Source organism: Ictidomys tridecemlineatus, chromosome 4 (assembly GCF_052094955.1).
Source record: "Ictidomys tridecemlineatus isolate mIctTri1 chromosome 4, mIctTri1.hap1, whole genome shotgun sequence".
NCBI lineage: Eukaryota > Metazoa > Chordata > Mammalia > Rodentia > Sciuridae > Ictidomys > Ictidomys tridecemlineatus.
Genome location: NC_135480.1, coordinates 177745128 through 177768464, shown reverse-complemented (window position 1 = coordinate 177768464; position 23337 = coordinate 177745128). Strand labels below are relative to the sequence as shown.

The following is a 23337-nucleotide window of genomic DNA, read 5'->3' as shown; positions in this document are numbered from 1 at the left end:
TTCAAGACATCCTCAGAAAGAAAGCAATTCACAAGAGATCTGTGACCCTCCCAGCCAGCAACCCCTAGAACCCCATCACACACAGCAAGAGAAGAGGAAGGGAGCAGAGGCTTTCCTGGAGGGAGGTGTTGCTGCTGCAGTTCTCACCCTTGTCCTGAGGGGGGTCTTATCTGGTTCTGGAATATTCCAGAGAGGTCATAACCAGATTCCTTTGTGCCCAAAGCAAACCCCAGATTCTGGACTTGCTATATCAGTGAGGGAAATCAGCTTCCCTTCCGTAGGGCCAGGGGTCCAACTAGGCCCACAGTCTGGTCTGCCAGCTGCCAAAGGAAACATGTTTTCTTCTCTCCCACCCAGGGTCTTGGGGAGAGAGGTCCCTATTGGGCAACTTGGCTCCCCAAGGTCATTGCTGGACCAGGTTCAAGTAAAGCTGGGCAGAAGGCAAGTCCTCATCTCAGTCTCAGCAATGGGAGTGACAGGAAGTCCATTAAAAGGCAAGCCATTGCCTTTTAAGCAAGTGACATCAAAATTGCACACATTGGTTCTGCTCCTGTTAGATTGGAAGTGCATGACTTCTAGTCACAGAGGAGGCTGGGAAATGTCACCTTTTGCTGGACAGTTGCAGGGAAGAAGCACCAGGTTAGAAACAGGATGCTCCGTTAAATTTGAATTTCAGATAAATGACCAATCAAATTTTCAGATGAGTATATCTCATACAATGTTAGGGATATACTTAACACGAGAAAAAATAAAAAGACCTTTTGTTATCTGAAATTCAAATTTAACTGTATTTTTACTTGGTTGATCCAGCAGCTCCTTGGGGGACTTACAGTAGCCTGCCATAAAGAGTACCCTGAAATCACTGCAGCTCCACACCAGCCCCCAGTCAGAGCAGGAAAGCTTTCTGTCCCTCATTGCTGATTCTGGGTCAGCATCTGACCTCTCTCTGATTAATATCTCCGGGCCTTGACATTGCACTTCTGCTCACACCCTCCAGTGAAGAGTCTGCGCACTCTGGGAAAACCAAGCCACTGTTAAAAGCCCTAAAATGTAGGGATTTCCCCCTGGAATTGGATCACATCTGGCCTCTTTTTCCTCCCAGCCTTAGATCTTGGCCCTGCCATGTGAGTCACACACAAACAAGGGGGAACGGGTATCTCCATCTGCATGTGAAAATATATTAAACAGTGACAGTGCTCCTGAATCACAACAGCACCTCAGTTTATAAGGTCCCTTCCCTAATACTGTACCTGATGCCAGCCACCCACTCAATCTACCATTGCCCCCTCCAACATACACCTTCCCGGCTTCTGTGGGCTTAGTTGCCCCAGGACCTGCACCTGATTTTTATGTAACCCAGACATGACAGGGACCAATCCTGATCAGCTTCTCCGGATAAGCCCTGCTGGCCTGAGCCTCCATAACAGTGTGAGGCTCACAGCTGTTCACCCTGAGTATCTGTTCTCCACATTGAGGGTGCTGTTAGATACCAGTAATACTGTTTATAGTAATAGTACTATGGTAACAGATTATCCTTATTCAGTGCCAGGCACTGGACTGACTGGCTAAACTTTCTACACATTCCCATTTAATCTCCACAACACCCCATGAGGTAGGTACAAAGGTTGCCCCATACTGCTGATAAAGAAATTGAGACTCTTAAACCAGTACAGAGCCAGTAATGGACAGCGTAGATTTGCCCCAGGACTGTCAACTCCACATCTAAGCTTCCCTCTTTCTGCCCTACCTCCTGGGCTTGCTCAGCTCCTCCATCAAGGTTCAAGCCCAGGTCCATCGGGTCTTAGGTTCTCCTTGAGCAAGAGCAGCAGAATCCTGCACCTCCTCACCAGATGCAGAGGTCCAGCCCACTTCTTGGCTAGCTCCCTGGGCTGGGCAGGGGGAGAGGGAAGACAGTGACTGAGTTGGAGTACTGTCTTCCAGCTGGACAAAGATTTGGAGGAGGTCACCATGCAGCTGCAGGACACACCAGAAAAGACCACGTACATTAAACAGAACCACTACCAAGAGCTCAACGACATCCTCAACCTTGGGAACTTCACAGAGAGCACAGGTAAGAGGAGGCGGAACCCGCACTGGACAACTGGGGTTTCAGACGCCAGCCAGCCATCTTCCTCCACAATGGCAAGGGACAGGTCTGAAGTCACACATACTCAGCTGGAGCTGTCTCCTGGCCACAATTCAGTGTCTGCTCTGAGCCTCGCAGGCTGGACGTGGGCTTCTGTTCCCGTCCCTCCAGTGCCAGGTCTGCATGTACGCAAGTGCTCCCAGGGAGCTGGTGCTTTCCCTTTTGTTCCCAGCAAATAGTTACATTTACTTCTCTGAACAACGTTTCATGGTTTCAAATGTGTCTCATGAGTGTACAAGAAAAGAATAATCAGTAAGGTAGGCACTGATTTCCAACCTCACCAATCACCTGTGAGTGTGAGCCACAACACACTCTTGTGTGTGAATGTAGGAGTGCTTTGCCACTGAGCTATATCCACAGTCCTTTTTCTTTTCTTTTTCTTTTTCTTTTTTTTTTTTTTTTTTTTGAGATGGTCTCATTAAATTGCTGAGGCTGGCCTTAAACTTGAGATCCTCCTGCCTCGGCCTCCCACGTTACTGCTATTATAGGCATGCACCAGCATACCCAACTCATAGACCACTTTTTGCCCACCTCTCAGTTTAAAAGTTGACTGGGTGTGGGGCTGGAGGTGCAGCTCAGTGGTGGAATGTGTGCCCAGCATGCATGAAGCCCGGGGCTATCCTAAACACACACACATACAAAAGATTATCTATGTAGATAAAAAGTGGGCAATTTCCTGTTCTCCTGTGATGTTTGGAAATCAAGCTGGCACTCTCCAAATGTTAACTGTTAAGCTTCCTGACCTAGCAGTTCCATAGAGGAGGTGCCCCTTGGAAATATGTCCAGGTGGGCAAAGAAGCATGCACAAGGATACTCATCACATTATTTGTAAGTGAGAAATTCTGTAATTAACTTAAATGCTTATGATTTGAAGTGGTTTCATTCATTATCATCCAACCAAACATGGCACATTATATATCCATTAAAAAGTGAAGTGGGTCTATTTATTTGTACAGATATGGAAAAAATCTCCAAGTGAAAAAAGCCAGCTTCAGGGTCTGGGGTAGTAGCTCAGTGGTAGAGTGCTTGCCTCACACGCATGAGACCCTGGGTTCATTCCCCAGCACCACATAAAAATAAAGATATTTTTAAAAATTCCAGCATCATACAGACAAGAGGGGGAAAGGGAAAGAGGGCAAGTGGGAGAGAGAGGGAGAGACAGAGACAGAGAGAGAAAGAATATGGATATTTTTTGACAGTATAGGGAGAGAGCTGGGAGTATAGCTCAGTGGTGGAGCACTTACCTAGAATTCACAAAGCCCTGAGTTCAATACCCAGTGCAGAAAGTAAAAGCCTAGAAAAATAAATACCAAATTTTTTTTTTTTTTTTTTTTTTTGCTTTTTGTTGTTGTTGTTTTGATACCAGGGATTGAACTTGGGCACTTAGCCACTGAGCCACATCCCCAACCCTATTTTGTATTTTATTTAGAGACAGGGTCTCACTGAGTTGCTTAGCACCTCCTCATTGCTAAAACTGTCTTTGAACTCATCATCCTCCTGCCTCAGCCTCCTGAGCCACTGAGATTACAGGCATGCGCCACAGCGCCCAGCCAAAATTGTTAACAGCATTCACCTGTGTAGAAAGAAATGGTATTGGGCCAGTGCAGTGGTGCATGCCTGTAATCCTAGTGGCTTCGAGGCTGAGGCAGGAAGATTGCAAGTTCAAAGCCAGCCTCAGCAACAGCGAGGTACTAAGCAACTCAGTGAGGCCCTGACTCTAAATAACATACAAAACAGGGCTGGGGATGTGGCTCAGTAGTCGAGTGCCCCTGAGTTCAATCCCCAGTACTGTCCAAAAAAAGGAATGGTAGTGCAGAGGGTGGGCAAAACGGGTTCATTTTTACATTGAATTTTATACCTTTTTTATTGTTTAGATTTTTGTCATTACCATAGATTCTCTAATTTATTATAAATTTATTTTTAAATTGATAAAAAGTTTTTTTGGTTTTTTTATTCTTATAGTATTATTATAAGTATGCTTGTTGTAGACATAATATTATAACCAGGTGTGGTGGTTTACACCTGAAATTTCAGCTACTCAGGAGGCTACTGCAGAAGATTCACGAGTTCAAGGCCAGCCTGAGCAACTTATCGAGACCCTGTCTCAAAATAAAAAGGGTATGTTGGCCAGTGGTAGAGCACTCCTGGGTTCAGTCCCCTATACTGGAGGGGGAGAGAGAAGTAATATTATAAAATTATTATTACATAAGATGTTGATTGCAAAAATGTTTCATAGAGAAATTAAAAGAATAAAAATTACCCTTAATAATTTTAGTATCTTGTAAAAATAAGCATTTCAAATTAGTGGGGGAAAAATGAATTATTCAGTTAATTTCATTGTGATCAATAGGTAACTATCTGGAAAAGAATAAAGGTAGCTCTTTGCCTCATACTTTACATGAAACTTAACTCCAGATAGATTTAAAAATTTAAATATAAAAAGAAAAGCCATGGACTGGGTTTGTGGCTCAGTGGTAGAGAGCTTGCCTAGCACATGTGAGGCATTGGGTTCGATCCTCGAATGTAAATAAATAAATAAATAAATAATAAAGGCCCATTAATAATTTTTTTAAAAATTTTAAAAAAGCAAAATCATGAAAATCCTGAAAGAAAGGAGAGTTTTTAAAGAAAACTTCAGGGAAAGGCCTTCCTCAGTTTGATACACAACAGAAACACAAAAGGAGAGGATAATAAATTTGATTTCAGCCAGGGGTGGTGGCATGCACCCATTGTCCCAGCTACTTAGGAGCCTAAAGCAGGAGGATCCTTGAGCACACAATCTGGAAACCAGCCTGGGTGACATAGTAGACTCCATCTCAAAATAAATTAATTAATTAAAAAATGTAAATAAATAAAATTTCAAAAACAAAACTAATTTTCACAGTGAAAATCATTCATGTTTTCAAAAAAATCAAACAATAAACAAAGCCAAATAAAATTTTAACAAACTCATGTATTTATAAATACGGAGAAATTATATACAAAACATACATAATATACTAATAAGAAAAAGACCAATAATCCAAATGAAAATAAACAAAAGAGCAGTCTCAAAGGAAATAAAACTCATTCAATTAATCAATACCTTACTTTGATTTATGCATGTTTCTGTTTTTAAAAAAATCTCATCTTGGGCCGGGGATGTGGCTCAGGCGGTAGCGTGCTTGCCTGTCATGCATGCGGCCCGGGTTCGATCCTCAGCACCACATACCAACAAAGATGTTGTGTCCGCCGAGAACTAGAAAATAAATATTAAAAATTCTCTCTCTCTCTCTCTCCTCTCTCACTCTCTCTTTAAAAAAAAAAAAAAAAATCTCATCTAAGCCAGGCACAGTGGCACATGTCTGTAATCCCAGGGGTTCTGGAGGCTGAGGCAGGAGGATCACAAGTTCAATGCCAGCCTCAGCAAAAGCAGGGCGCTAAGCAACTCAGTGAGACGCTGTCTCTAAATCAAATACAAAATAGAGCTGGGGATGTGTTCAATCCCACTACTGCCCCCCAAAAAAACTCATTTAATATATATTCTCTAGTCCTTTATTTTTTTTTATTTTAAAACAGGGTTTCACTAAGTTTGCTTAGGACCTCACTAAGTTGCTGAGGATAGCCTTGAACTTACCATCCTCCTGCCTCTGCCTTCCAAGTTGCTGGGGATTACATGTGTGTGCCAGGTCACCCAGCGTGCGCGCGCTCTCTCTCTCTCTCTCTCTCTCTCTCTCTCTCTCTCTCTCTTTTATATATATATATTTGATTCAATAGCATTGGCCTCATGGCTAACAACACTCATGCCTGCTGGAACCTTACCTAATACATGGATTTTCTCCATAAGGCACATCACAGTGCCTAGGAACCCTAGACAGCATTTCAGCATTACATTGGGGGCCATTTTAAACAGCAAAATCACCAACAGTACAAAAATGTGAGAAAGGAGCCTAGCTTAGTGGTACACACTTGTAATCTCAGCAAGCTAGCCTCTCAGGAGGCTGAGGCAAGAGGATCCCAAGTTCAAGGCCTTCCTGGGCAACTTAACGAGACCCTGTCTCAAAATATAATTTAAAAAAGGCTCAAGGGGTTGAAGCTATAGCTCAGTGTTAGAGTCCTTGCCTAGCATTTGCAGCACCCCTCATTTAACCCCAGTATTGCAAAAACAAAAATGTAGAAAATGTATCACTAAATAAACCTCAAAAAAGATACTTATTTATAGTATGAGAGCTGAACAAAAAGGCAGAATGTTGCCTCAGCCGGGAAGGTGAGCATCAGGCAACTCAAAATTCTAGATGCTATGCTCATCAGCAAATTACCACAAAATCATGGCAGGCATTGATGGTGGGTTACAGATAAATCTTGATGAGTGGATAAGTTTGTAATGACAAAATCCACGAGTAATGAGGATGGGTGGTGCTCATGTGAGGGCAGAGTGACCTGTACACAAGGTTGTCCACCACAACACAAACAAAACCCTGATGCACCTGTCCCCACCGAGTGGATCCAAATCTCTTGGATGGGGCTGGTTTTCATATTTCTTTAAATCACTACAGATGGTTCTGAAGTCCAGAGAGGGTAGCGAGGGTCACATCAACCTGGTTTGTGGCTACACAATACTCCTTTGAATGGAGGCTCCAGAACTTACTCAAATAATCCATTATTACTGGACAAATTCAGATTAGTTCCAGCATTTTGATATAAATGATGCTTAGTTGAATATCTTTTCCCGTATCCTTGATTGTTTCTCTAAGATAATTCCCAGAAGTAGACATTCTGAGTAAAGGTTTGCATTTTTATGATGTTTGATACACGTTGACAGTGCCCCCAAGAGGTTGGTCAATTTATACTCCCATTAGGAGTTCACTATTAATCTTTTTGATCTTTGCTAAAACTGGGAAAAATATATATAATATAAAATTACAAAAATATACAAGGTTTTTTTGTATATTATAGGGATGTCATGTCATCCCTATGTGCCAATGAAACAGTCTTAATATCAGAGCCTCAATTCCAAGTTATGTTGTCTATATCAGTCACCTTAATTTCCCCCATTTTTCTTGGAGAAAAAGAGAATAGAGGCGGGTCACATGCTGCTGCCCTCCCCGGGTGAGTGCAGGCTCCTTGGCTCACTGCCTTGGTCTCAGAAGAGCTACTGCACAAATCCTGGTCCAGAGACGGCAGAGTGAGGGGGATCTTTTTTACATTCATTGGGCAGCATCCTAAAGGTTGCATTGCTGATTCGTAAACTAACTTAACGGAACTTGTTGTGATATTGTTGTTTTGCATTCAGATGGGGGAAAGACCATTTTAAAAAATCACCTCGATCAAAATCCCCAGCTACAGTGGAACCCAACAGAATCCTCCCGAACATGCAAAGATCCCATAGAAGATATCAACTCCCCAGAACAGTGAGTACCTTCTCCTTGAGAATTATAGGAAGAATGTGTCTCCCCTGTACATCTGTTTATGATTGGCACAGTTTTTCTTTTTTTTCTTTTATTTTTTTTATTAACTACACATGACATTACAATGATCTTGGCAATTCATACATTTAAATCATTGGGGTATAATTTCTCATTTTTCTAATTATACAGATTGCAGAATCACACTGTTCATAGAGTCACCTATATACATACAGCAATCATAATGTCTATTCTATTCTGCTGCCCTTCCTATCCCCCCTACTCCTCCCCTCCCCTTCCATCATTTCTCTCTAGCCAATCTAATGTGACACTTTTTTTTCTTTTTCTCATCACAATATCATACATGTATTCTGTATAACGATGAGGGTCTCTTCCATATTCCATACAACTCCCCTTCTCTCTCTTTTTCCCTCCCACCTCTCTTCCCTATTTAGTGGTAGTCTTCTTCTCATGCTCTTCTTCCCTAACCCATTTTGAGTCACACACCCCCCTTCTATCAGAGAAGACATTCGGCATTTGTTTTTTAGGGATTGGCTAACTTCACTTAGCATAATCTGCTCTAATGCCATCCATTTCCCTGCAAAATACCATGATCTTGTTATTTTTTAGTGCTGAGTAATATTCCATTGTGTATAAATGCCACATTTTTTTAATCCATTCATCTATTGAAGGGCATCTAGGTTGGTTCCACATTCTAGCTATTGTGAATTGTGCTGCTATAAACATTGATGTGGCTGTGGCACAGTTTTTCATACCCATGGTATTATTTGAGTTCCACATCTATTCCACATCTATTATAATGCTCTTTTTGTTTTTAAATATTTTTTTAGTTGTTGATAGACCTTGATTTTATTTATTTATATGTGGTGCGAGAATCGAACCCAGTACTTCATACATGTTAGGCAAGCGCTCAACCACTGAGCCACAACCCCAGCCCACAGTGCTGTTTTTTACAGATGAGAAAACTGATCTCCAAAGAGGGGAGGGAGGTGATTTGTCCAAGCTCACCCAGTGGCTAAGCACAGGAGGTAGGATTTGAACTCAGGCCTATCCAACATCAAACCTTATGTTCTCCCCTTAGCCCGATGCCTTTGTTAAGTGTAAAATGTACCCTCACTAAATACATTTACTTCAAGATTTACTGAAACCTGTTTATATGCATCAGGCATAGGCAATGGGAACACAGCAATGAAGAAAACAAACAAAAATCCCTCCCTTCCACATTTCCATATCTTCTAGAGCTTCCATTCTGCCTGGCAGGATAACAACTTTACAGAAACACAGGGCATGAGGGCCGAGGACAAAGCTCAGGGGTAGAACACCTGTCTAGCGTGCATAAGACCCTGGGTTCAATCCCAGCACCACATAAAAAAAGAATATTCTGTTAAATGATAAGTGATTTGAAGAAAAATAAAGCAAGAAAGGGGGTTAAGGAGTGTCATTTTAGGTGGGGTGTTGAGAGAAGACTCGACAAGAAGGCAATGTCTAAGGCAACACCCCAAAACACCTCAGCTAACTACGTTCCCACTGGCAATTTTAGTTCTTTCCAAATTCTACTAAATTGGAAGCAGGGGTTAGACATGTACACTCTGAAACTTGGCCATGGGAAATAACAAGTGGAGCCAGCCAAAGCAGCCGAGTCACCAACTCCAAGGAGTGGGCCTCTCCACCCCCTTAGCTCCAAGACTGGCCAGCTCCAGGCCAGAGTAGTGGCCAGTGTTTGTCAGCAGTTTCCCCTTCCGTTGCCTTGACTGGAGTGTAAGCACCTTGAGGTCAAGGCGAGTCCATGTAGCCCCCGGGACTGAGCACAGGTTCCAGTGTTGAGTCGGTTCTCAGCAAGGAAGTGTTGAACACTCACGGCCATGAGCTACTCACCCCCCTTGCCTCGGCAGATGGCCTTGCCCTGGTACGTGGACAGAGCACCCTTCTCCCAGGCCCAGGTTTATTCTTCAGCTCCTCTTTCTCCCTGGACTCTGCCAGCACCATCTTGCCCTAAGGAATGGATCATGGCTGACAGTCCCCTCACCCAACCTGCCTTTCAAAAGGGACTCTCCAGCGCTCTCCTCCCCTGCGCACCTGTGTCTCTTGGGCAGTCTTTCTGGGCAGCAGGTCCTTGGGTAGTAAGGGCAGCACTTCATCTGTACCCAGCCATCTCAGAACCCACCATGTCCTCAATAAACTGTGGAGCACACCCTTCTGGGATGAGCTAGCCCCATGAATCGATGGCCTCTGCCACAAGCCATGTGGAGCCATTGAAGCAGCAAGGGTCCGGCTTCCCCAGGTGTGCTGAGCAACTTAGGTAAACTCCCCTCTTCACCACAGGGCTGGCAATTCGTCCTTTGTTGAGTTTTTGTTAAGATCCGGTTTGGTTTGGTTTGTATGCTCCTGAGTGGCCAGGCACTGGGGAGACAAGGAGGCATTAGATCCAGTCCCCTCCTTCAGGGAATGCAGTTTGCCACGTGGGTGGATGGAGAACTGCACAAAAATGCAGCTGAGCAGAGCAGGAGGGCGGTCACCTGGGCACATTCCCCAAAAGCAGCCTTGCCAAGGATGAAGACTGAGGGTGTGGCCCTGCCCAGGGGCCAGAGGGCAGCTCCCTCTTCCTTGGCGCCCCTCCCAGGGTGGCATGCAAACCCTCCCAGACTCAGCCCACCTCCTGCTCTTCTTGGCTTCTTTCTTGGATATTTACAAAGGAGTCCCGGGACTTCAAGGAAGAAGGGAAGAGGAGTCTCCTGGAAAGAGATCTGAGCCCTTAGAAGGGAGGTAGGAGGTTACTGCCCTGTGACCGTGGAACCCTGGCCTAGAGGCTCCGGAGGACTGCATCTCCCTCCTCCTTCGAGTGTCCCCGAGTGTCCCCAGTTATCCCCGGTTATTCCCAGAGCAACAGAGGGACACATAGGTTTTCACTGAATACCCCCTCGATGGCTGGATGGCTAGACGACAGTTCTTGGATTCAGAGAAAAAACAGACTCCTGTCATCAGCTTGTATTAGCCAAAGTGAGTCCAGAGAACTTTCTGGAGAGCAGCCAGGCAGCCTTCACTAACACCCCTCCTCTCTTCCCCTCCAGCATCCAGCGCCGGCTGTCCCTCCAGCTCCCCATCCTCCACCACGCCTACCTCCCGTCCATCGGAGGCGTGGACGCCAGCTGCGTCAGCCCCTGCGTCAGCCCCACCGCCAGCCCCCGCCACAGACACGTGCCACCCTCCTTCCGAGTCATGGTCTCGGGCCTGTAAGGGTGGGAGGCCTGGGCTGGGGCCTCCCCGTGACCGCACCATGCCGGCAGAGGCGTCTGCCACAGGCACACTGTGGGCTCCGGCCGTGGAGAAGCGGGGCACCACGGCCGCCTCTCGGGACTGCGCGGCTGGCCCTCAAGTGGACGGGACGGGGGACGTGGCACCTGACCTCGAGCCTTATTTGTGAAGTTCTTATTCTTTCACAAAGAAGAGGAATGGAAATGACTTCTTCCATAATGTCTACAAACAAGGAGAGCTGGGATAGTTGAAACTTGCAAAAAAACAAAACAAAACAAAACAAATTCTAGACAAGGAGAGAGGCCTAGACTCCAGCTAGACTCAAGGAGAAGCCCTGAGCAGCCTCGGGAAGAGGCCAGGGCTTCCGGAGAAACCGCCTCTGTACTCTGCACACACATCACCATCTGTGGCCCCCACCAGCCCTCCTCCACATGGGTGGGGGAGAAGGTGAGCAGGGCCACCAGGTCCCCAGCTGCCAGCCCAGCCCACCTCAGACTCCCCGGCGCAGGGAGTCCATGGGAAGGGCAGAAAGGCACCGGCCCTGGCGCTGGGGAACCCGAGCAGGCAGACTCGCATGCTCCCTGGGGGGGCCTCCATCACCGAATGAGATGTTTGTTACTCTGATAAATGCCACACATTAACACAATAACAACCGTTCCGGGACGTGGGGATTTAGGGCATGTCACTGCAGACTCGCTCTGCAGCATCACCGACAGTCTGTCAAGCACCCACCATGTTGGCCGTGTCCTTGTGTTCATATCAAGTGTTCCCGGAAATAAGGGGGACCACCCGAGCTAATCACGGAATGTCTGTTCCCAGCAAACATGATAGAGAAAGATGTGCACTTTAACCTCTCCCATCAGGGCCCAAGGGCTGGCTGGGATTTTTTTTTTTTTTCCACTGACTTTGTTTCTGACCAAAGTGAATCGAGGGCATTCTGCTAAAAGACATCCCTGGTGTCACAGGGGAAGAGTTGCCGGCTGAGGGCTTCCCTTGGCTTCCAGAAGGCAGCCTTCCATCCAGATGAGCCGGTGAGCTCTCCCCTTGGGATCACTGGGGACCATCGGTCAGCAGACTGATTCCCATTCATACGATCACTCTTCCCATTAAATGAACCCCAAAGAGCACTGGCGTGGGAGTCAGGCAGACCTGGGTTCAAGTCCTCAGTCCCCTTGACTCCCCGCGTGACCTTGGGCAAGTCACCAGTTTCTCTCTGAGCCTCAGTTTCCCCTCTGTAACAGGTTGGGGTTGAAATAACACCCGTCCTGCCTACCTCACAGGGTCACTCTGAGGATCGACACCTGATCTCATCCAGGAAAGCTTTGTCCCAAACAGTAAGCAGCCCTGACCTGTGAGGTACCAGTGTGACTATGACCTTCAGCCCTCACTACAGCCGGGGTGCGGCCCAGAGAAGCTTCCGGTACAGCCCTCTGCCTGAAACAACCTGGCTGGAGGGAGACTCCCAACGACTTTTCTGACATTCCTAGACAGGTTCATTCTTTGCTAAAGAAAGGCCTGAATGACAACGTCCAGGACGTCTGCACAACCGAGCACTTCGCTCCATCCCTAAAGAATCCTAATGGCAGCTTCAACAGGCAGGCAATAATCTCTTCCCAGAACCACTGCAGTCAGGAACACACTGTTGTCACCACCAGGCTTTGACGAAAGGGCCCACGGGAATCACCATCGCCAACATTTCCAACACCCCAGTTCGCGTAGCACAGCTTTCCCCTCCCCTCCCTCAAGGAGAGGTTATGGAGGTACTGTAGCTTTTAGGGAAAAAAAAAAAAAAAAAGTTCACACATCACAGGTCAAGTTGAAGTCATTCTCTGTTTAGGCACTAAAAATCGTGTTGTCACTCTGTGTATTACCAGTATTTACTTGCTTTCTTGATTTCACCAAAACCAAATTTAATTTAAAGGATCACATTAATTTTTCAAAGGGAAAGAGACACTTAATTGTACATAATGTATACACACACATGCACACACATGCACACACAGCACACACACAAATACCTGTAGAAATATTATTCCAGCATAGCAGGAAAAAACAAACTAAAGTATTGGACTGCCGGAGGTGAGCGTGCGTCTGTAAACCTTTGTGACTCCCAAACGTGCTCTGTCTTCTAGGTTAACCCACAAAGTACATTCTCTTGTCTTACTGATCCTGTAGGTTTACCCATCTTGTTTTTTAATTTTCTGAGAATAACAAGACACACAGAAGTGACTCTAGCTATTCCATGGTTCTGTTCTTTTATATGCAGCAAACACACCCGGTCCATTTCCCAAGAGGCTTCGGCCTGAAGGCATTTTCCAATGATGTTTAGTGCACAAATGCTTTAAATTAGACTGGAACTGCCAGAATCAAATGTAAATGAGGAATTTCTCGTACCCCTACTGCATGGTATCAATTTTTAATAAATTGTTGCAAAATTGTTTTTATGAATAAAAGGAAAAAAATTTGTCTTGAATGCCTCCTCTTCCCCAAATGGAGGTCACCTGGGACCATGTTCCTCAAAGAGCCACTAAGGGGCTGAGAAACAGCCTGGGGGTGCCTGGTCAGCTAGGCCCTTCCTGCCTTCAGCTGACAGTCACATGCCCCATCACCATGCAGCTCCAACTTCTGAGTGGCTCAAGGGTGGAAACCTGACTAAGCAGGGCAATAAACTCCTTCCCAGGAGTCCTCCATGTAGAGGTATTTAGTCTGCCCTGCAAGGGAAAAATGGAACCCACTGAGAGAAACAGGAAGAAGATCTGGGTACTGATGGGGTCCAAGTCCATGGTTAGCTGCTCCCAAAGGCCAGTAGCATCTGGGTCTTTTCCTGCTCAGTTGGTTAGGCCTTCCTTGAATACTCTGTTCTTCCAATAAATTGCCCTTTTTGCTGGGGTTAATCTGGACTAAGTTCCTATCAATCGCAAACAAAAGGTTCCTGATTGACATGGAAAAGTCACTCACTCCCCAGCCTCAGCCCTCTCTCAAGACCTTTGTGGCCTGTCAAGACTTTGCCCATTGCTCTTTCCCAGCCCCGTGGCTGCCTCTCCCTGCATCCCAGGGTTCCATCTAAAGGCTGTGTACACTTCCTGCATTGTGGTGGGCCCTCAGCCACCTGCTCCATCTCATCCTCTAGTTCCCCTGACAGGAATTCCTCTCTTCCTGTTTTCTGAGTTGAGGACTGTGCTGTATCTCATGGCACTGGGGACACGCTTACATGGTCCTCTCTCCACCTGCATCATGAGCTCCCTGAGTTTGGGAGTCATATCTGCTTCCTCAATGTTCTACTAAGTAGCCATCTTCCCAATGGCTCAAAACAGGTTTCAATGAGACTTTGCAGCATTGAACATTTTGGCCAAGTTGTGTCGAGACTGGTTGCTGAGACTGGAAGAGAGAGCAAGGGTAGAGGAGGCCACAGCAGGCTGGAGAAGTCCCAGGCAGTGGGACCAGGTGTGGGCCTCAGAAATAAGGGGGCTGGATTCAGACTTCACAGGAGAGCCATCCCCAGGTCAGAGGTTTGAAGTGCACAGGATCCTCAATCATGACATCTGCCTAGGAGCAGGCCTCCTGAATCCTGGCCCAAGAGAGCCCTGCTGAATGCCTGCCACTCCACACTATCTTTTTTACAGTCCTCCTGTATAATACGGGATGTTCAAGGATGTAGATGGTTCACCCAAGGTGACCTCACAAGCCCATTGCAAAGAGGAATGATCAAGAATCCTGACAGGTCTTCCTTCTCTGTCTGACCTAGACTCACAGAAATGAGCAGTAAGGATTGGAAAAACCATCCTATCCAACTCTTCATTGTATAGGTGGGGAAACTGAGGCCCAGTCACTGGAGCCAAAGTCAATGAGAAGGTCATAAGAGGACAGGTGGGAAACCTAGATGTCCTGGCTGTGAGCCTCGTTCTTTTCTCCTGAACCCACTTCCTCACACTCGACCCAGAACCACAGTAGAACAACAGCGAGGGAGAAGAACATGGAGTCATTTTCTCAGGGGCTCTGACTTTCCATGTGGAGTCCACTGATGGACACGTCTCTTCTTAGCACCTCTGAAAGGACAAGAAAATCCTCCTATCATCATCCTCACCCAAGTTATTCATGCCCCGCTTGGCCTTGAGCAGCAGGGTCTGTGTGAACTGAAGCCCAGGGCAAAGGCCCAGAGGGCAGTGTTGCACTTCACACTCCATTTTTTTTTTAATAAACTTTTTTTTTGTCTTCCTTTGATTATGACCAGCTCATTTCTGAAGTAAAAATAAAATAAAAACACATTTCCAAGCCTCAAAGAAAGGTATTCTGGAGTTGAAGCCATTTGAAAAGCGCTGTCGCCCTGGATCATAGTGGCAACACTGAGGTCCTCTGAGGGACAACAGGAAGAAATTTCCAGAAGCAGCCAGCTAGGGCCTGACCTTCGAAGCAGTTTCACCTCTGCAAGGATATTCCTGAGATCAGCTTTCAATGCCTAGAAGCCAGGGACAGGGAGAGGAGTGATGGTGGGTAGACTGTATAAACAGACTGGCAGCCACTGGCAGTCCTGCCTCTCGGGCCCCCTTTCTGCCCTCTGAAGTCACAGTCCTGGCTTTGGGAGGAAGGATAGGAGGAAATCTGGAACCCCGCCCTTGTTCCCACCTAGACACAGGGATTGGTTCAGGGATATGTTCATTACCCAAGCCCAACCAATCAGAGTCCTTCCCAGAGTTTCTGCCCACTATTTTCAGGAGGTTTGAAATCTCTTCCACTTTGAAGGTTGGAACTGAGCCCTGATCCCCTCATCTAGGCTCAAGGAGAGGCAGCACCTAAAGATGCATCGGCATTGAGTATCTCCGTTTAGAGCAACTAAGTCTCATTTTTCTGCAGAGAGAAGGGTTTCTGTCACTTAGGACCAAAAGAAATCTGTGGGAGCCAGGGGATCTTCACCTGAGTCTCACTATGGTCCATAACATTGGAGAATTCCACCTTCCTCCCATCTCTTGGTCTTGAGACCTGCGGGAAAGATTTCCCTGGCCCACACGCTGCTGGGTAGGGAGAGGGATAGGGATACCCACAGGCTCCTGAGGGCTGAGGAAACCTTAGGAGGCTGAGAAGATGTCATTGGACTAGCCTAGAGACTCAGGAACTGGCACCAAGATACGCACCCCCAGGAAGGACCCGTGTCTGTTCTGCAGTTCTTTCTTTGTCACCTCTTTTCCTCCCACCTCCTGGCTTGTCGTACCTCGCTTGGATTGGGGAACCACCCAATGCATGAAACCCCTGACAGTCCCAGAGGCTCACCCAGTCATGCCTGGTCTCACTCAGGGTCTGCCGGGAGATGACAGTTCACTGCCTGCTTCCTCCAGGTCCTGCTGGGAGGCTTCGGAGGCCCCAGTGAGGTCCCTGCACTGAACCAGGTCCTGCACCGCTGATGACAGCATGTGATAAGCAGACAGCCCAGACTGGGGAGTCTGGACATGCTTCCTGGGGACCTAACCTCCAAACAAGGGCTTGCCACCTGTACAGTCATTTTAAATACCCCATAATTGGCTTGTTGCTCTGTCGTCACTGTTTTAGAATTCTGTTTTAGAATTCTTTGTGACTTTTGAACAGAGTGCTTAGCTTTTTTTTTTTTTTTTTTTGAGAGAGAGAGAGAGAGAGAAAGAGAGAGAGAATTTTTAATATTTATTTTTTAGTTTTTGGCGGACACAACATCTTTGTTTGTATGTGGTGCTGAGGATCGAACCCGGGCCGCACGCATGCCAGACGAGCGCGCTACCGCTTGAGCCACATCCCCAGCCCAGCATTTTTTAAAAATATTTTCTTTAAGATGTAGTTGGACACAATACCTTTATTTTATTTATTTATTTTTATGTGGTGCTGAGGATTGAACCCAGTGCCTTGCACGTGCTAGGCGAGCGCTTTACTGCTGATCCACAACTCCAGCCCTGAGTACATAGCATTTTAATTTTGTCGGGGACCCATAACCAGCCTGTACCTAGACCTGAAGACAAGTAGGAGCCATCTAGCCTGCAAAAGGAGAAAAAAAAAAAAAAAAGCAAAGCATGGGGAGGGAGCTGACCTGTGGAATGCAGGTACCTGCTGGGGTTGCTACAGCTGCCCCTGAGAGCAACTGGGCTGTTGTGCTAATTATTTACCCTGGAGTTCCTGTGGCCTCAGATTTCTGGATGATAAGACAGCAAGCATCCTCTCTGTCTCTCTTATCTCAAAACTGTAAGTCCTGAGCCTGCATTTCTACTCCTTCACTTACATAGTGTGTGGTTTTGCATGAGCTACTAAACCTCTCTGAGTTTCTAGTCCTACATCTATAAAATAGACATAATGCCTCACTCAGGGTTGTTCTGATGGCTAAAGGGGCTCAGGTAGGTAAAAGTGCTTTATAAACGTTGTTCTGTTCCTGGACAAAAGGAATGCTCATAAGGTGAATCGGAAGCACTGTAGGGCAGGCCACGTCATCCAACTCCAGACAGAAGAAGTCATCTGAGGAGGGACTCTTAGCCAAAGCATCTTGGCATGCTATGTGGGGGGAAAGGTGAGAAAGACAGAACAACAGTTCTGTTAGGAACAGCAGGAAACTTGGTGGGGGAAGAGAGGAGTGGGGGTTCTAGAAGGGGGCAATGGTCAAGTAATGGCATCATAGCTACAAGACTTAAGAATAGGGATATGAAGCAGTTGAATTTAAGTCATTTGCGTTGGCAGGAAGTAAGCCCTGTCCCTTCTCTCCCTTCTCTTCCTTTCACTCCCTCAGCAAAATGTCCCTAAACCTTCAGGAACATTCACAATACAAGCAAAAGTCTTGTGGGTTTTGATGCAAATGCAGGAAGAGAACAAATTCTGCTTGGAAAGAGGCCAGAGTAAGGGAAAGAAGCAACCACAAGACGAGAGGAGAAAATATGCTCTCTGCACAAGCAGGAATACGGAGTAAGAAATGACCATGAGCACACACACTCTCAGAAATTCATGGAGAGGAACATTGGAGAGGAACTGGCCTTTCCCAGAACTAAGCATGGGAAAAGGGGGAGTTCCGATTAATCATCTGGGCTCACTGGGCATGCTCACCCTTACTGACATGGGATGACATGGATGCATTAGCCTGTTTTGCGTTTCTATAACAGAATACCCTCTGGTGAGGGTGCCCTTAGCTGAAGCACAACATGGTGGAGAAGTGGAAAGGGAACTGGCTGGGTACAGAGAGGGTCAAGTGTATGGAGTGGCCTTGCTTTACAACAACACATTCTCAAAAGAACTCACTCCCCAGCACCAGCATTAATGCCTTCCAGGGGCAATGCCCTATGGCTTAATAACCTTCCACTAACCCCACACTATAGGTCCCACCCCTCAACACTGCCACACTAAGGACCACGCTTCCTGCACGTGCACTCTGGGGGACAAACATCATGCAAACCACTGCGAGGAGCAACAGGAAACATGTTGACCCTCATAGTCGTGGTTCTGAGGCCCTGAGTGTCGTGGCTTCTGAGGTACAGAAGCCAATGCCAGAAGCACCTCCATCGACTGGATCACAGGGTAAACTCCACACCGGAAGCTGCAGGAGTAAGGTGAACCTGGGGCAGCAGCCAGCCTGGAGAACCCATGGCATTTAAGAGCTGTTTGCTGGGCCTCCTTTGTTCCCCAAGGTGATAGCTGCTCTTTTGTGTACCAAGCCTGGTAACTGGAAAGTTCTGGCACTGAGAGGAAGTTGCAGTTTCTAAACAAGGAAGAAGACACTTTTCTCCTGTTGGAATTCCTATGGAAAAGACTTAAGACAGTTTTCCTCAAACTAAAAAACCAAAGGGCACAATGATGACAAAGTCTTTTTATAAAGGTCCCTGGTTACATTCAAAATAGATATAAACTGTTACAGTTTGGATGTGTGGTGTCCCCCCAAAACTCATGTGTGAGACAATGCAAGAAGGTTCAGAGGAGAAATGAGTGGGATATCACCTTAACCTAATCAGTGACAGATGAACCGAGTGGTAACTAGAGGCAGGTGGGGTGTGGCTGGAGGAAGTGGTTCACTGGAGGAGTGGCTGAGAGGTATATATTTGAATCTGGAGCTTGATTCAAATCATTATCATTCAAATGATTATCATGTGAATTGGTTCTCCCTGCCCACTCTTCTGCCATGATGTTCAGCCTCACCTCGAGCCCTGAAGAATCAAACCAGCCTTCTATGAACAAAGACCTCTGAAATCGTGAGCCCCTTAATAAACCTTTTCTCCCCTACAATTGTGCTGGTCGGGTCCTTTAGTCACAGCAGTGAAAAAGCTGACTAAAACATAAACTTATGCTTAGAGCCTTTGTATAAAAGCCAAACAACTATTCAGTCTTCATCTGTCTCAGCAGAAGTAGCTGGCTGCAGATGACCCAGGTATGCTTACTTAATTTTGTTTAGATTATCTTGAAATGAAAACACATCTTTTATTTTAATGTTATTAGAGGTGCAGATTCCTGAGATTCACCTGTGGCATCCCCCAAGGGTCTAGGCCCCAGTCTGAGAGCCTCTCAAGGCAAGCCAACAGCTTGGAGCAATGCCTGTTAGATACAGAAACTGGCCCCTGGCAGATCCCCGGTCTTGGGGACCTGATTTGGAGGGCAGGGGTGTCTGGGAGAGGCACCTCTGTGGACAGAAGCAGCAGTGGCAGAGCTCCCAAGCAGTTCTCATAGCAGAAGCTGTACAGAGACAAGACCCTTTGTCAGGCTGCCCACCGACCCTGTCCCTCTTCATTCTACCCCTGATATATATTTTAGTTGTAGATGGACACAATACCTTTATTTTATTTATTTATTTTTATGTGGTGCTGAGGATGGAATCCTGTGCTTCACACATGGGAGGCAAATGCTCTCCATGGAGCCCCAGCCCCAGCCCTGCAACACTCTTTAATATTTAGAAAAAATTAGAACTCACCTTAATGTTAAGATACAGTCATGCTATGGCACACTGTCCAGCTGTGAAAGAGAACATGGTAGATCTATACCTATTGCTTTAAAAGATCTCCATAGTATATATAATATTAAGGAAGAAACAGTGAGATGACAGCTTCTTTTGGGGGGGGCGGGGCTAAACCCAGGGGTACTTTACCAGTGACCTACATCTCCTTTTTATTTATTTTATTTCATTTCATTTTTTATGCCAAGGATGGAACCCAGGGTCACTTAACCACGGAATCACATCCCCAGCCTCCCCACCCCCCATCTACTTTGTGAGAGGACCTTGGCTAAGGTGCTTAGAGCCTTGCTAAGCTGCTGAGGCTGGCCTTGCTGAGGTTGGCCTTGTGATCCTCATGCCTCAGCCTCCTGTGTTGTTGGGATTACAGGCGTGCAGCACCATGCTTAGGGAGATGATAACATTTTTGTTTAAAAAATTGCACATATTTATATTTATATTTGTATATGTCCTTGCAGAGTCATCATTAATTGTATTCAGAGGTGATATCCTTCAAGGCTGGGGAACCTCATCCCCAAACCTATAGCTGCTCCCCCTACACAGACATCCCTCAGTGCCCCACAATTTCAAGGCACCACTCCTGCCCCCAGCACATCCTAACACCGGTTCTGGTGAGAAGTTCTAAAAGGACTGGGTGGGACACTAGGGAGGGGCTCTTCAGGCCTTTGGGGTATAATGACATGCCCACCCATATCCTCTCCCACCCTTGCAAGGCCATGGCTGGGGTGACCCATACTTCTTGGGGAGGCTCAATCCTGCCCAACATTCCTTGTGTTCTCCAGAGATGCCTGGCACCTATCCCCAGACTCCCTGGCAGCTTGAATGACTGAGATGGGCTTCTGAATCTCATTGCTGACCTCAGAGATTCTGAGGTCCCAGGTAATACACAAACACAGTATCTGTGAGAATCGCATGCATCATCTCAAAGGAATGCCTTCCACAGTAAAGCTGGCCTGCTTTTCCACATGGCTTTGCAGAAATGAGACCTTTCCTCTCTCCAGTCCCTGATTACCCCCAAATAACATCGAAGGGTGAAATGTGGGCTCAGTGGTAATGCACTTGCCCAGCATGCATAAGGCTCTGGGTTCCAACCCCAGCACCACAAGGAAAAGGAGAGATGCAGTTTGGCAGGGAAGATGTCGCCATTTGCTCAGCACCTGGGAGATGAAAGGTACAGGCTGTCTACATAATTGTCTGCCTGCCACCAGAACTCCAGTGCTGATCATGAAGTTTCTGAAGGAGCAGGTCTGGAGGAAGGGACTGGATAGTGACAAGCCTAGAACCCATTTCATGGGTGTCACAGTTCAAGGAAGACTGGGGCAGTGGGAGAGCCCAGCATGTCACTGTCTCCTCCTGCAGGAAGTCCTCATACATTAGAGGCGTTGCCTTACTTTCTGATGTGGTTTCAGTGTCACCCAGAAGTTCACATGCTGGAAGCTTGGTCTCCCAGCGTGGAATGTGAGATGTGGTGGAACCTCTAAGAGGTGGAGCCTCATGGAAGATGGCTGTCACTGGGGGTGCTAACCTCTGAAAGGACTAAAGGAGTTTTCACAAGACCCTGGTTAGTTCCCACAAAAGTGATTCTCATAAGGTGAAACCATCCCACATGCTTAGCACCTTCTACCCACAGCTACCTCTCTTTCTGCTTTTCTGCCATGTGGAAGCATAGCCAGGGAGGCCCTCAATGGAGGCCAGACATATAGGTCTGCCCCAATCTTAGATTTCCCATTTCCAAAACTGAGAGCCAAATAAACCTCTGTTTACAAATCATCCAGCCTCTGGTATTTTGTTACAGCAACAGAACACAGACTAAGATCTCTCCCAAAAGGAAAAAGGGGGACAAACTGTAGCAAATTCCACAAAGGCAATTTTGAATCAGTAAAAATAATATTTACATAGTGGGATGGAGAGCCTATTAAGGAAGTGACCATGGCACCAGGGAAGAGTTCAAACAGGGAGACAAGAAGAATTCCTACATTGGTTGAGAGATTGGAATGGAGAAGCCCAAAGACTCGAAGCACAGATGCAAATTGATGACATGCATGTCCTATGAGGGAAATGTGTTTTCTTTCATTTGCACAGTGTTTGCCTACAAAGTGTTTTTATAATAATAATTATTATTATTTAAATAAAATCTGCATTTCTAGTTTCTGTGAAAAACAGAACAGAGCTGATAGAGGGCCTCTTTTATATAGACCATATGTTCTTTAATTCCCACAGCCTCCACCATGCTGTTAATACTCACATCTGAGCATCAGTTGACATTTAGCATTCTGCCTGCCCTGTAGGGTTTTCCTTTACACCCAGCCCACTTAGCTCAGGGTGTATATCATTACCTGCCTTCTCTCTGCAGGCATTTGAGTGGGCAACTTTTCCATATTCTATGGCTCTCAACCTTCATCTGAAACAATGGTGCAGAGCTGCATCCACTTCAGTTCTCCCTCCCTCCCTGTGCCTGTTCCTCTGAGCTGCCCTGAAGATTTGTGAAGAGCCCAGGAGCTCACCAAAAGGCTGCCTGTGCGAAACCTTGGGTTAGGCTCTCAGAAACCCAAAAGAAAAGGGACAGGCAACACCTGGGATTTGGGGCAACTGGTAGACCACAAAGGTCCACAACCTCTGCAGAACATAGGCTATTTTACTTTGTTTTTACTTTGTTTCCAATGCTGGAGATTAAACCCAGGAACTTGGTAAAGTCCAGGCAAGTGCTATACTGAGCTGTATACACACCCATCCCACCCCACCCTTTTTTTTAATGTTTTTATCAGGATGTTAATCCTCTTTAAAGGAACTTTGCTATATAGCTGATTTCTATTTAGGAGAGCTAAAGTCTCCCAGTACTTAATGAAACCAACAACAAACAGAAAACTATCTAGTCTGCTAACCTGGAATAGAAATGAGAGAGTTTGGACAATGACCTGGATCAAATAAATGTTGGAAGTTTCCTACTAGTGTCGAGAACCAAAGTTTCTTAGAATGCATAATAATTGTACTGGGGATTAAACCCAGGATGCACTACCACTGAGCTACATTTCCAGGTCTTTTATTTTTTATTTTGAGAGAGTCCTACTAAGTTGACCAGGCTGGCCCTAAATTTGTGATTCTCCTGCCTTGATTTCCCGAGTTGCTGGGCTTACCGGCATGTGCCACCACACTTGGGTTATTAAATGACCTCTACAGAATAGATACTATGCTAAGCACTTGAAATAATACCAAACAACACTAAGGAGTAGGTATTATAATTACCCTTATTTATAAAGATAATGATACTCAGGTACAGAGAAGTTAAGTTACTCACACCATATTACCCAGCTAGTGAGTGATAGAGCCAGAATTTAGATCCAAACACCAACTCCAGAGACAACACTAGAAAAGTTGTGGAGACACTGCTAAGATTTGACACATAGTATCCCATGGGAATTTCCTCCTCCACCCAGTAAAGGATTTCTTGCCAGGCTTACAATAAGAAGAAAAAACACAGAATTCTAGTTTTGCATTTCTCCAACTTAAAAATTTGTGAAAATTAAACTAAAAACATTCCCTGGGTTTTCTCATTCTTTAAAACACAAAATAATAGTCTGGGTTTAGCTAAATGTTAAACCATT

The 23337-nt window shown here is 46.1% G+C and overlaps 1 protein-coding gene across 1 annotated transcript in view; it reads left to right on the top strand.

Annotated features, from left to right (window-relative positions):
- Positions 1–13276, top strand: part of Gabbr2 (gamma-aminobutyric acid type B receptor subunit 2) — a 352225-nt gene extending 338949 nt beyond the window's left edge. The window contains exons 17-19 of the mRNA XM_078047869.1: positions 1942–2071; positions 7419–7536; positions 10620–13276. Of these exons, the coding sequence (XP_077903995.1) occupies positions 1942–2071; positions 7419–7536; positions 10620–10785 (414 nt within the window). The 3' untranslated portion in view covers positions 10786–13276. The remainder of the gene's footprint in view (positions 1–1941; positions 2072–7418; positions 7537–10619) is intronic.
- The last annotated feature ends 10061 nt before the right edge of the window (positions 13277–23337 follow it).